Source organism: Mytilus californianus, unplaced genomic scaffold, assembly GCF_021869535.1.
Source record: "Mytilus californianus isolate M0D057914Y unplaced genomic scaffold, xbMytCali1.0.p SCAF_3, whole genome shotgun sequence".
NCBI lineage: Eukaryota > Metazoa > Mollusca > Bivalvia > Mytilida > Mytilidae > Mytilus > Mytilus californianus.
In genome coordinates, this window is record NW_026262679.1 from 28177475 (window position 1) to 28193044 (window position 15570).

The window sequence follows — 15570 nt, forward strand, 5'->3', positions numbered from 1 at the left end:
AGGTTTTATGCCAGGTAGCATGTCAATGGATTTTTAACCCAGTCGTCAGTAACATCAGTGTTGAATAACTAGAGGCTCTAAAGAGCCTGTGTCGCTCACCTTGGTCTATACCCCTGAACTACCTTAAACAAAGGACACAGATGGATTCATGACAAAATTGTGTTTTGGTGATGGTGATGTGTTTGTAGATCTTACTTTACTGAACATTCTTGCTGCTTACAATTATCTCTATCTATAATGAACTTGGCCCAGTAGTTACAGTGGAAAATATTTTGTAAAAATTTACAAAAATTTACAAAATTAATGAAAATTGTAAAAAATTGACTTTAAATGGCAATAACTCCTCAAGGGGTCAATTGACCATTTTGGTCATGTTTGACTTATTTGTAGATCTTACTTTGCTGTACATTATTGCTGTTTACAGTTTATCTCTATCTATAATAATATTCAAGATAATAACCAAAAGCTGCAAAATTTTCTTAAAATTACCAATTCAGGGGCAGCAAACCAACAACGTGTTGCCTGATTGGTCTGAAAATTTCAGGGCAGATAGATCTTGACCTAATGAACAATTTTTATCCTATCAGATTTTCTCTAAATTCTTTGGTTTCAGAGATATGAGCCAAAAACTGCATTTTGCCCTATGTACTATTTTTAGCCATGTCGGCCATCTTGGTTCGCAGGCAGGGTCATCGGACACATTTTTTAAACAAGAAACCCTAATGATGATTGTGGACAAGTTTGGTTAAATTTGTCTTAGTAGTTTCAAAGGAGAAGATTTTTGTAAAAGATTACAAAAATTTACGAAAAATGGTTAAAAATTGACTATAAAGGGCAATAACTCCTTAAGGGGTCAACTGACCATTTTGGTCAAGTTGACTTAATTGTAGATCTTACTTTGCTGAACCTTATTGCTGTTTACAGTTTATCTCTATCTATAATAATATTCAAGATAATAACCAAAAAAACGGCAAAATTTCCTTAAAATTACCAATTCAGGGGCAGCAACCCAACAACATGTTGCCTGATTGGTCTGAAATTTTCAGGGCAGATAGATCTTGACCTGATAAACAATTTTACCCCATGTCAGATTTGCTCTAAATGCTTCGGTTTCAGAGATATGAGCCAGAAACTGCATTTTACCCTATGTACTATTTTTTAGCCATGTCAGCCATATTGGTTCGCGGGCGGGGTCATCGGAAACATTTTTTAAACTAGATACCCTAATGATGATTGTGGACAAGTTCGGTTAAATTTGTCTTAGTAGTTTCAGAGGAGAAGATTTTTGTAAAAGATTACAAAAATTTACGAAAAATGGTTAAAAATTGACTATAAAGGGCATAACTCCTTAAGGGGTCAACTGACCATTTTGGTCAAGTTGACTTAATTGTAGATCTTACTTTGCTGAACATTATTGCTGTTTACAGTTTATATCTCTATCTATAATAATATTCAAGATAATAACCAAAAGCTGCAAAATTTTCTTAAAATTACCAATTCAGGGGCACCTTATTTTCGCACTAAATCACTATTTTAACGTTTTTTACTACCAATATAATAATGACAAAAACATATGTGTTCAGTATTGAAGTCAAAATGACAATCTGAACCAATTTGAAACCGAAATCAGACAATGAGGTGAATTCATGAATAAATGGCGTTGAAAACAGTATCTCGGACTTATTTTTCCACGAATATTATTATATTTTAAAAAGTTTTCTTCCAACTAATAAAGCTGGAATATGCCATTTTTTTATTGACTTACCCAAGAATAGTTACTCTATCAATTGAAAACACTAAAACAATTTGCCAAATCCCAGCTACGGGCAATGTCCAATTAAATTTTTTTTTTTTTTCAGAACCTCATTTACAAGGTCACCTCTCCTTGAGCGGTCACTTTTAATACTTCCCATGAGTGACAGCTTAATACAGGTTTGACTGTTTGTATAAATTTCTCTGGAATATATAAATGAACCTTTGTGGCAGCAAGGAAAATATTTTGTAACAGTATTGTTTTGCTTATATATGTGTTTTTATTGGGATGCTGGCACTAGTAATAACATGATTGACAAAATTAGGCCCTTCACGCTTTTTACAGTTATAATAAAACCAGAGACATATATAGTATGTAATAATAATGAGAAAAATTCACAAAATGATTTCAAATTTTCTTTGAATATGCTTGAACTGACATAATAAAAAATACATAAATACAAATCATGCAGTCATTATACTGGAAACTTATCTAACAAAATAATTTAAGCATTGTTTTTGTACAAATAATTTATTTTGTGACTGAACAAGATTTGCAAAGCTTCACCACAAAAATATGTATTTTGAATCCCCCATGAAATCCCTGAATGTCTAAAACAAAAACAAATTAAAAGTCTTTGGTGTAACAGGTAGAAAAAATGTTTGGTATATTAATCCTTCAACTGTCAAAGACAGACTATTTAAGAGTTGACTTATTTATTGGTATTGATATGAGGTAAGGAAACTTGATGACTGCATGGAAACACTGTTATAAAACTGGTTGATGAAAGGCCACTTTACCACTAAGACATCCTGATACAAACATACAATGTTGTGGTGAAAACTTACAAGTCACTACAACATTACTATGGGAAAGACAGTTCTCAACCTCATACATCCTCAATGGTTGGATAGGACTAGACAATGGTGCTATATCACAAAGTTCACTACAATCTGGGTCAAAAGATAACAATCGAACCCCATATCCAAATGGTGAACAAACAAGTCTGCCATCGTTACTGAAACATAACTCCTTTATAAACCCTCGGCCTACATTAGGTTCCTCTATATAATGTAGAAGTCTGTTTCGTGTCTTGTCTCTATTACCTAAGCTAAATCCTGAAAGTCTCTGATGAAAAGTAAGAGGTGGTTCACCATTTTCAAACTCAAAAGCACCAATCATACTTAATATTTCAAGTGACCTGTTATTGAAGAGTGATAAACCTGTACCCTCTGTTTCATCAGAGGAAGATTCTGTTTCACTATTTGAAACATTGTCTACACTGATCCGTTGTGGATGGAATCCGTTAGCAAGTGTCTGTCTTTCAACAGTACCAAAAGTTGCATCATTGCTTGTCTCAGATCCTGGAGACAGTGGAGAATCTAGTTCTGATGTCAGCAGTAAGTAAGGTACACTGTTTTGTTGTACAGATGGTGTTGGATTAATACTGGTTTCCTCTACTGGTACATTACTTTGACTAGAATCAGACTCCTCCTGCATATCTTCCTCTGTATCAGGATCATAATCTTGAACATCATGAACACAGGTCCACTGAAATGTATATATATATTCCATTATATCTGTAATTAATTCAAGACAAATGGAACATTTTGCTTGCAAAAGGTACTTTTTTTCTTAATTTAAAAACATTAGAAAGATTTTTAGGATTAATATCTTATTCTATGATTGATGAGATAGTATTGTTGTTTTTGTCAAAAAGCTTTCCTTGTTGTTTCATTTCTGTCTCATTGACATTCATTTGGGCTAGATGGAGTGTCTAAATTAAAATTCATAGAATTTATTAATACTTAAGTCAAAATGTACTTTGTATCATGTTATTTTCAAAAATATAATGAAAAGATTGGGTTACAGAGCTTTTTTTTCAAGCTACACATTGTGCAAAATTGTCACATTTTGATATGGTTATACATTGGAAAACCATGTTTGTATGAAAAGAAAGAAAAATAATAGATAACATTTTAAAACAAAAATAAAATTAACTAGAGACTCTAAAGTGCCTGTGTCGCTCACCTAGGTCTATGAGCATCTTTAACAATAGACTCTCTCCAACATTGTGGACTAGAATAGAATTCATGAAAAAAATCTTTTTTTGTTGATCTTGTATAGTTGATGATTTTTTTTGTTTACAGTTTCTCTAATTTTCTTCAGTTTTTGCCCAAAACACAAAAAACAGTAAAAAATATATCAATTAAAGCAATCACTTCTTTAAAGAGTAAACCAACAATTTCGGCAAAATTTTACTTATTTGGAGATCTTGTCTTGCTGATCATTTTTGCTATTTAAAGTGTCTATCTATCTTTTATAGTTTTCAAGATTGTAGGCAAAAATATAAAATTTTGGTAAAAATCATCATTAAAAAGCAAGTTCTCCTACAAGGAGCGACTGATGATTTCGACTATTTGACTTATTTGTAATTCAAGTCTTGCTGATCATTTTTGCTTATCTGTGTTTCTATCTATCTAAAATAGTTTTTCAGATAGTAGGCAAAAACGCCAAAAATGGTAAAAATCATTAACAAAGGGCAATAACTCCAATAAGGAGTCGTCAGTGGATTTCAAGACTGTTAACTTATTAGTAGATCTTGTCCTGCTGATCAGTTTTGCTATTCAAGTTTCCATCTATCCATAATAGCTTTTCAGATATGAGGCAAAAACGCAAAAATTTTATAAAAAATGTCATTTAAGGGCAATAACTCATATAAGAGTAAATAGACAATATGTAGATCTCATCATTGTGAACATTTTTGACACTGAAATATTTTCTCCATTCATAGTACTAGTGGTTTTCAAGATAATAGACCAAACTTGCATTTTACCCCTATGTTCTATTTTTAGCCATGTAAGCCAAGATGGATCTTCTAATACTAATTCACAAAATAAAAAAGTAGAATTGGGGTCAACTGGTCACAAAACAAAATAAGTAAATTTCCTATACATTCCTTTATAAAATTTAATTTTCTGAGCTATTTCCACTTATATAGACAAGTTTAAAACAACAATGAAACAAGACCTCTATTTTGTGTATAGTACTGATGAACAGACAAAAAGTACAACAACAGGATCCCTAGTTTGTCCATTGAACTGATGAACAGACAAAAGGCCAAGAATAGGATCCCTAGTTTGTCTATTAAACTGATGAACAGATAAAAAGCCTAACAAAACAGAATCATTATGTTGTCCATTGAACTGACGATCAGATAAAAAACCCAACAACAGGAGCCCTTTATTTTTATGTTGCTAGTTGGACTGATGAACAGACAAAAAGCTCTATGTTGTCCATTGTACTGATGGACAGACAAACCCAATAACAAGATCCATGTTTTCCACTGGACTGATGAACAGACAAAAATTTCAACAATAGGATCCCTATGTTGTTCTGTTATATCAAAAGTCATAACTGAATAAATAATATAACATTCAGTATGGACTGTATGCCAATAATTTTTCATAATGATATTGTTGGTCACTGCAGGATTTATTCTACAACTCTATATGACAGAATTTTATTTCAGATTGTTCCAAACATCCCTCCTACCTTACTTTTGTAAGCATTATTGTTCATTAAACAATGTCAACTTTTTGTTCTTATACATCCCTGACTTTCAAATTTTCAGCTTTGAGCTTTCCTGATGAAGATAAATCCAGAAAAGCGTTTCAGACATGAAATTCATAAAGTATTGTTTTATTCTATACTGTAATTAAGGCCGTACAGTAGTCTCTAGTGGACAGATGTTTCATTGGCATTCATAACACAGCTTCTTTTTTAAGCAAATGAAGAGGTAATGCGCTGGCATGATAGCTAATTAAACTCTTTAAATTTAATCACATTACTTCATTACAATCCCCCTGTTTGAGTTGTATTTGAAAGACAAATGTTCCAGACACATCAAGTTGCATAAAAGCACATTTATTAATTTGAATTATGTACCTGTATAGAGGCTATGTCACCACCACCTTTGCCAATTGGCCAATCATTCAAACTTTTTAACGGAGTTCATATCATAGAACAATTTGTCTTTATGGATTCTTTTATGTTTAGAGTGACCAAAGAGTCAAACAACAACAAAAATCAAAAAATATCCAGACCTTTGGTTTATACAGGTTTAGTTGAATTGTACAATGTACAAGAGTGTTCTATAATTATATATTTTACCTCCGACTTGTAATCTCTGCTTACATTACGTGACAAAACACACCATCCCTGAGGGTGAATCTATCAAATAAATATATAGTATATTACATATATAAACATATTTTCATGACAATTTTGATGACTAAACTAAAAATTGCATTTCTTGTCTTCACAAATAGAACTTCATTGGTGTTACAATTCCATGTGATAAGTCAATGCTTAATGTTTTATGTAGTAGCATTCGTGCAGCGCCTGCATTTGAAGTGTATATCTCCTAATTGATACAATATTTCAGAGTTTTGTGTTTCCTATCACTGCTATTTTTCTCTTTGTTGCTGGTTTTTTTTTGGTGATGATATTGTCTATTTTTCTTGTACTGCCTGTTTTTCTTTGACTTATGAGGTTTTTTTAAATTGTCCCTTAGTTATCTTCTGCCATTATTTTGGACAAAAACCAAAATTGCCCTTGTTTTTTATTGAATTAAAAGAAGAATGTTTCTAAGGACACCAATGTCTCCACTCAAACTTTGCAATTTTCCTAGTTAAAAAGGGGCAGAACAGTAAATGACTCACTTCCCAAATTTGAACTCGTTCTGCTTGTTGTAATTCTTAGCATTGTGTATGAGTTTAGTAAAATTTGGATCAGACAAACTTAAGTTAAAGTGTGGAAACTGAAAAATTTGCAGACGAACTGAAAGACAGACAGAAAGACAGACAGAAAGACAGACGGTCAAGGGTAACACTTAATGCCATAAATTTGCTATTCAAACATATTACTTCGCCATTCAAGCATTTACGATTTAAGACCCTTGGACAAAAACAACACTGTCATTGGTTTTTTCAAACAAACAAACAAAAAGTATTCATGCATATCACTCAAAGGTTTAGATCCAAAGCATATTGTTCTGGTGTCAATTCTTTCTAAATAGTTTTTCATAAACTACCAATTCCAATAAAATAAAAAAATTGTCTTACCTTTTTACCTAGCTTGTTTTCAGTAAACAGCCATGTTTATCCAGATAACAAATAAAAAATATCCTTTAAAGTTTACTATGTCTTTTAGAGGAAAATATCAAACATTTCCAACATGTTTGGCAATTCTGGTAAACTTTGATTTATTCAAAAAAAGAAATTGTAAATTCAGGTACCAGGGACTAGCTAATGAAACAGTTAAATCATCATTCAAAATTAAAATGAAATCAAGAAAAATTTTACTTATTATACAAATCATCATTGGAGTGATAGAACACTGAAATGACATCAAGCAGTATTCCATATGCCCTTTTGTAGAAAGTTCATTTTTGTTCTTTTTAGAATGTATTTCCAAAAATATGTGTGGATGTAATTAAAAAATTAAATCCTTATTTTAAAAGTGCACACTAAATGTATATTGACAGGTACTCAATATAATAAGGACATCAGAATAAAATACACATGTTGTTGCATAAAAGCACATTTAGCAATTTGAATTATGTACCTGTATAGAGGCTATGTCACCAGCACCGTTGCCCATTGGCCAATCATTAATCATCTCAAAATCATTCCTTTGTTTTCTATTCCTGATAGAACTATCCCGTTGAACTCTACGTGTAAAGAGTCTTTGAGGTAAAAATTCTTTCATGTCTTCAGCAAGATGATTCAGATCCAGATTGTTAATCAGAATAATTTTGCCTTCCTGTGTTGAAACTATAAGTTTTGAACCGTCTGGTGACAGTTTCGATCTCATCAACATTTTATGTGAAAACACTTTTTGTCCCTGAATAGCACCATCACAGTAACTGAAATAAAAGTAAAGTCTTTATAGTACCATACTGATTATTTAGCAATAATATCATGCTTACAAATAACACTGCTCAGAAGTGAAAATATCAATTTCAAATAAAAGTGTATGAACCCAAATGGCCAACATAATAATTTCACAAACTAGCATTTCTTTCTGGGCTTATTTTAATAGGACAACAGGAAACTGGTTCATTACCTATGAATGAAGTCCAAATCACACTCTCTTAAATCAATCTATCAACCTTTCCTTGCAATATTATGCCCAGCTATACAATACTTAAACATGCTTCATTCTGGGCCATTTTCAAGGCTAAGTATAATCAACAAAATTTTGTTAACCATTAAATGTTGTGAATCTCAAATGTTTATCTGAATAAGTGGTCCTAATTTTATTTCAGTTTTTATCAAGAAGATAATAAACTATTCATATAGAAATATACCTCACCTGTATGAAATTTTGACAGAATAATGCAAATATTGAACAATTTAAATGGCAACACTAACATGTAATCAATGCAAAAGTTTTAGTCAATGGACAATGTGTGACGGTGCAGGGACATAAATCTTCATGGAATGAGATGAGCCGCTGGATATAATTTCCATAGAAAAGAATTGTGCAATTTATATACATGTACAACTGCATACCTAATATCCTTGATCTACCATTAGTGGTTCCCCTGAAATTGACATTATCACAAACTTTACCAAATTGTTGACAAAGCCATCCCTGAGGGAATCCATATATCTAAGTCTCACCATCATAACTTTGTCAAAGACAGACAAAATTCATGCAGTGTCAATAGAAGTAAGGAGGAGCTGATATAAAATCAATCAAGTGCCACATTTATCAATTACAAAGATACAAAATGTAGTCTGATATCACAAATTAAAATCTTTGCTTGACACATTCAAATCAAAACATGACATCTTACAACTTATTGCTGCTACATATTTTTTTTTTAATGAACAACTGAGGATTTTATACAAGAAACTAATATGAACAATATAAAAATAATTAAAATTTCTTGTAAAAGATATACACAATGAACCTTCAAATGAATTATTGAGCTTACCTGTTAATGTCCCAGGTAAAAATATTTCCATCAAATCCAGACGTAACAAGTTTACCACAATCTGATGCATATTCAATGTTTTTAACCCAGTTAGTATGACCACATAAAAGATGAAGTCTGGTTTTTAAGTAACGAATATCCCATAATGCCACATTATTATCATCAGAACATGTTGCAAGCAGCCTAGAATCTAAAAATCTAAAATAACAATTTTGAAATTAATTCACTATTTTTTAACTAGGTAGTGTGCTTTGATTCATAATATACAAATAGAAGTGTGGTAATGTGTCTGTAATACATAGATGAATTACCTTACACGCAGATGAAAATTTAAGACAAGCTGATTAAAAGTAGATGCATAAAACTGTAGGTCATGATGACTCATACAGATACAGGATATTTAATAATGTGACTTCCATTCAATAAAAATAAAATAAATGGGTACTGTATCAAAGTTTAGCCTTCCTTCCAATTGAACATAATTTGAATGTGTCTGTTTCCATATTAAATACTATCAGTTATTCTACTGGCTGTTATATGCCTCTCCTAAGATAGTAGGGCAGCAATATGTACTGATTATCAGGTTGTCTGCATATTGATATTGTAAAATATCAGCTGCGAGTCACAATATGAAGCTTTTTTTCAAGTGAGTGCAGCGAAAGAGTTCAAAAAGGCTTCATAATGTGTCAAGCAGCTGATAATTTACAATATAAATATGCAGACAACCAGATAATTGATTTATCAAGTTGTATATTGCATGATAGAAATAAGTGTTTTCTTTGTTTCACCAGCAAACCTGGTCAAACTTATCAACATCGGTTCATTCATTATGATGTCGGTGATATGTCCGGGTCAAAGTTATTAAGCCCCGGTCAAAGTATTTGATGTCACAAAGCCGTGATATGCAATTTTATTAAGAGCTGAGCAGAGTGATACAGACAGTGAGACGACCAATAAGTTTTCTTGTCTACTCCGTACTCGTCACTCAAATCATTTGTTTATCATATAATAAGATTAAGTTTTGGTTTAACCACAGACTTCATCTAAATGTTAACTATAAAAAACTAAGTCCATTTATCCATGAAATACTAAAAAATTTTAAAAAATATATTTCAAAATTTTGCTGGATTATATAACTGTCTTTTGGTTATAAAAATCTTCTGTCCAAATTTCATAACATTCCATGAAGGTTTAACAAAGATATTGATGTCTGAAAAAAAACTTTAACCACATACTGAACTGAAGTTTTGACGCTGCCATCAAAAAGGGAATGTTTCAGGCTTCACAAAAATGAAAATAACATTTTATAAATTTCATGTATCTGAAGCGCTTTTCTTGATTTACCTTCATCGTGAATGCTCTCAAAGGAAATATTTGAAAGCTACCAGTGTATAAGCCTGATGGAGTTGGAACCTAAGTTTCTTAATAATTTACAAATTCATAAACAGACAACTCATAAAAGTATGCCAGTACCGAAACACTGACTTTTGAGCTGATGATACCCAAGGGTACTAATAGTCAACCAGCAGCAGTACAACCCTCTAATAGTATCATTACTATCTACGGTAGTTAAATACCTAACACAGTTTACACAATCATCGTGAGCCTTGTTAACTTCTTTGACTAATTTATGTGTGAATGGATCAAACATCAGGACGCTGTGACCTTCACATGCTGCAGCTAGTAGAGACCTGCAAAGAAAAAAAATATATACACCATATGCATATTTATATTACATGTATGTCTTAAAATGTTTCTTTCAAAATAACATTCCACAATAAAGGCACATAGGAATTAAACCTGTAATGGGTATTCTGTAACTATTGTTATACACAGAGTAGTAAATGCCTTAGCATCTAGCCTATCAAAAAACTTCTGAACTAAAATACAAAGGTATCTCTGTTATACAGTACATAACATGTATGTACAAAGCTAAATAAATCAGGAATGAATTTCAAATACTTTTCTATTGTACATGTACATGATGTATAAAGCAGAATTTAAAAAAGTTTGGAATATTTTACATTTTTCCCTAAGATAGAACTTTTGAATAATGTACAAAAAAATGCATATATGAACAATACTTTTCTGACTTTTTGTCCTTTTTTTGTCATTAATTTGGAGAGAATAAGTCATGTGATGGTATGTGTATTTACCTCATCATTTTCAATCAAACCACTTTCAAGTTCCACTACAACTGATCTCAAGTGTGTGTCATTTTACTTAACGATGTTGGCAAAATAATTGTTTCAATCTGTGATGTCAAGTGCTTTACTGTTGTGAAAACAAAATTTCTGCTATTACACACACCAACTTAAAATTGATGTATTGAATTGTTAGCAAACATGTGTTTAATGGCCAACTGACAAACGCTTTTAAGAGATATCAGGGTTTACCTAAATTGTATGAATTTCAAGAGGCTTTTTCATGAACCCAGTTTTAATGGTACCTGTTCACTAAATTTTTGAATTCCCTCTAGAATGTAACAAAATCCCCATTGTTTACATAAAGTACCCCAATTTCAAGTAATGTAAATCCAATGTTTCGGAAATTCTGGTTCATCAAATTTTGTGTTGTTCAGTTTGTAGATTAATTTTTATACTGTCTGTAGTGAAGGATCTGGAGAAATATTCTGATATATTTAAAAACAAAAATTGGGTCATTGTCATCTTTGCTAGAATTGTAATTCATTCCATCATTACATTTGCATATATTGTGAAAACAGCATATATTGTAGGAACAGCACTAAGTGATTGGCAAAATATTTATAAAGGAGTACCCAAGGATTCATTCTGGGGCCAGTAGTCTTTATCATCTTCCTTAATGACATCTTTCATTTCACTACAAACACCATACTTTACAATTATAACGTTCACAACCTAGAAAAGGTGATTGTAGCATTAGAAACACACAGTAGAGCATTGATTGAGTGGTTTTCCGTTTTCATGCAATCAAATGAAGGCAAATCCAGATAAATTTCAAGCCTTAGCTTTCGGGGAAAAAAAAGAGGATAAAAATATTATTATGAATTTTGCAGGGAATAAAACTAAATGTGAAGATGAAGTAAAACTAATCGGTGTAACAATTGATTTTGAACCAAATTTTAATTCTCATATTTCCAACATATGTTAAATAGCCTCAAGGCAGTTAAATGTTCTAAAAGGATTAGGAAATTATTCAAACAAATTAGGAAAATTAACTTTATATTATCAAATTTTAACTTCTGTCCTCTCTCATGGCATTTTTGCAGTCAAGCCAACGCAAATAAAGTAGAAAAAATACAAGAAAGAGCCTTAAGATTTATTCGTAATGACCATACTAGAACATATGATGAGCTTTTAATAAGATCTAAACTAGTCAACTTTAAAAGCAAGAAGACTAAGAACAATGCCAATTGAGGCATTTAAAACCTTGCATAAAGAGAGCCTCTCTTACTTACATGACATTATTAAAATTAAAGATATATAATTTAATTTTGGATGTAGCGCTTCTTCTGATTGGCTGACGTTGTTTTGTTTATCAGCTCATCATGCTCATAGACATAATTTTGTCATGTGACTGTGACGTCATCAACGGTTTTTCATGGTTTAAAATGGAATTTAGAATTAAATTATAAGAAAGGACTGTAATATTTGTTCTGTCTATTCGAAATAACATAAAAAATGTGGTGCACACTTTAAAAATGCTTGAAATGACTAGTATATGACATTTATCTATGCACATATGTTTTGGCTCTAAAATGTATGTTTTTATCTATATTCAGGGGTTCAAATTTACTCTAGGCAATGGAAGGTCCAGGACCTTTGATCAAATATTCTTAAAGGTCCTCCTTTATTCTTAGAAGGTCTTATTTTATTGAAAATTCAATTTATAAAAACAGAAAATGCTTACCGATCCAAAGCACTCATCATATCTTACTACATTAACCTCATTTTTTTCTGAATTTCGTAAATAAATTCAGTAAGAAAAAGGCTTCCCCTTTTCTCCAACACTTTACGCTGTGTTACATAACACTTTGTACCTTTTTAATTGCTTTGGTTTCAATTTCTGATTAAGGGCATACGATACAGTTACAGGGGAGGTAATGACGTTGCCAACGTAAAATGTTATTTTTCGCGACGTCAAACTGCGACATATCAGGAAAAGATGCATTTTTCGACTGATTTTTATCATTCAGACCGATTTAACTTGAAAACGAGTTCATGGACCCCTCTTTCTTAAAATGACATTAGGATTGATTACATATGGAGATTATTTGTACCAATTTTTATGAAAAAGTCACCGATGAGATTTTTTTAAATTAGATAAGTATACAGCAAAAAAATCCGTTTTTTTCCTAAAAACCTGAAACTTTGATAAAAATTAATTATTTCCAAAGAATTGTTATACAAATTTAGAGCATACTTATGAAAAAGAGATTTTCCAAATGTTTTTACAAAAATCCTATTGTGTTTATCTTTTGAAACAAAAAAGTTAGGTATGTCTATCCAAAGGATAGAAATGTTCCAAAAAACGAAATTTTGAGTAAATGTCTAAAACTTCGACCCCATTTATCTCTTAAAGTAGCACATGAAGGTATATTTTTTATTACATATTTGCATTGACTAGGTGAAAAATAGCTTGTATGCAAATTTTCGTAAAAAAATCACTGTGGGATCAAAACTGTATCGTATGCTCTTAAGAACACACTGGCCTAACTTTGTGTCAGATAACAGCTCAACTTCGTTTTCAAACTTGGGGTCAGTTTCTTTTAACTACTTTTTTGGCAAGATATATAGATACTGGGTGCTAATTTTTCATCCTGATTTTTTAAGGGGTCAAGTTTTAAGTTTTTTTGTCTAACAATCCAGTGCACTTTCCCTTTCACTGTGTTTGGGAAAAATTTACGTTCTTGTTTTTCCCTGTCATATTTTTGGTCTTTAGTCAGATCCTGTCTTTCAGGCTGCGTTAAGCCGTTTCATCAATTACCACAGCTGTATCACCCGTTTCATCTGGTTTTCTTTTGGAAGAGGTCACCCTAACACCAAACAGACTCATAATATTTACTAGTTATGTCTTAATAATATATTCTCAAGTTTCCCGGTATCATCTATGACGACCAGTCAAGTGACTACACATCAAATCAATTGTGAAAAATTTAAGCAAACACATAAGTTTCCTTTCAGCATTGTTCAGTAAAGTTGCATATTTTACGATTATTTTTATACTAGTATTTTTATATTTTTTATTGGAAATGCTTTTGTAACTTTTTTAACCTGCAAAAATTTGAAAGTCTGTTAGGTGTAACTAACTTCCGGTGGGAAGGTCGGAACCCATAAATGGAAGGTCACGGACCTCTGATTTGAACCCCTGCATTATTGTGCATGTATTGTCTTATGTGTGAAATGTGTATTTTAGTGTAGTATCTATGTCAGTTTCAAAAGCTCTTACAGCTTTTTTCTGCGCTTTGGTCGGGTTGTCTCTTTGACACATTCCCCATTTCCATTCTCAATTTTATTATCTTTGTAATGTTATATATATGTAACGAACTTTAAATAAAGCTTTGAATTGAATGGAGTATTAGAAAATATTTTTAAAAAACATATGAATTTGTATATGCAAACATTTCTGGCTGTCTGAAAATTTCATAGTAAAATTGGGTCTCAAAGTTTGTTCTCTACTAAGTCTATTTGCAAAATAAAAATAATAATAAATAGCTGACCTGGGCCAAGGATTTGTATAGTGAGATACAAATCCTTGCCTGGTCCTAGCTGACCTACACTTTTTTTCTTTTACAGTTGAGACTACTATATCACAGTATAGTAGTCTCAGTGTACATTGTGGAATTCCTTACCATACCAAGTAGCCTGTAGCCCAGGCTTAGAAGCATTTAAGTCTGGTGCAAAATCACATATATATATTGCTAGATCAAAATCATGTTTTTATCTATACAAAAAATTCAACTACAAAAATGTTTTGAAATTATTGCAAATATGTTCAGATTTAAAAATAATTTCCCTAGTATGTGCCTTCTTGTAATCTTCAACATATTGAAGTTAAGAAGTATTATGTAGAGGTAGATAATACGACCTGTTGACAGGTGTGACGTACTGTAAACATGTTTTTATACTGATTATATCTAAAGCATGAAAATAAAAGATTCTGACCCATTCGGAGAAAAATCAAAGTTAAAAATTCCACCATGATGACAACTATCTGATTTTGTGGGATCCCAAGTATAAATGGATTGAAAGTTTGAAAATAGAGACGAGCATGTTCTGTTCGAATCTCCTTCTTTAACGTTGTCACCAAGTTGTCTTGATTGTAATAGAGCATAGAGTGGTCTTCTTTTTCTATGTTGATGTCGTAACGACATATCAATTTCTTTTGCAAGAGATTTCAGTTGGCAAGTTGGAAAGTCTTAAAAACCAAAAAAAGCAAAGCTGCTAATTATCGGAACATTTCGTGTATTTTCCACAGTTTTCCGAATAGAAAATGTTGCGGACTCTAAAAACAGTATTTGATTTCCTGCTCTGTCCCTTACCTTTTCCAATCATACATACAGTGCTGTCGGCTTCTGTGACGCACCTTTAACTTTGAGTTTATTGTGAATGGGAAGAAAGATTCCCTATAAACCTAATGTTTTCAGGGTAAATCGATATAATTTAACAATAAGATTAAGAGAAGGTGACCCACTCCCTTTTTTAATGCAAACTTAGATGATGAATTTTAATCAAGTTGACGCACCCACTGGATTGACCCACTTTCTCGATAAACTAGTTTTGCATCAACAATTTTTTTTTCTTTCAAATTAATAAATATTGAAAGTAAA

General features: G+C 31.8%; 1 protein-coding gene across 1 annotated transcript; it reads right to left on the reverse strand.

Moving 5' to 3' along the window:
• Positions 1–598: 598 nt before the first annotated feature.
• On the reverse strand, positions 599–15215 carry LOC127734293 (DDB1- and CUL4-associated factor 10-like). The gene is made up of 6 exons (XM_052244118.1): positions 14906–15215; positions 10337–10450; positions 8760–8957; positions 7382–7682; positions 5927–5986; positions 599–3304 (listed from the first exon to the last, which is right to left on the reverse strand). Exons 1-6 carry the CDS (start codon positions 15112–15114, stop codon positions 2522–2524), a joined length of 1665 nt encoding a protein of 554 aa, XP_052100078.1. The 5' UTR covers positions 15115–15215; the 3' UTR covers positions 599–2521.
• Between the last annotated feature and the right edge of the window lie 355 nt (positions 15216–15570).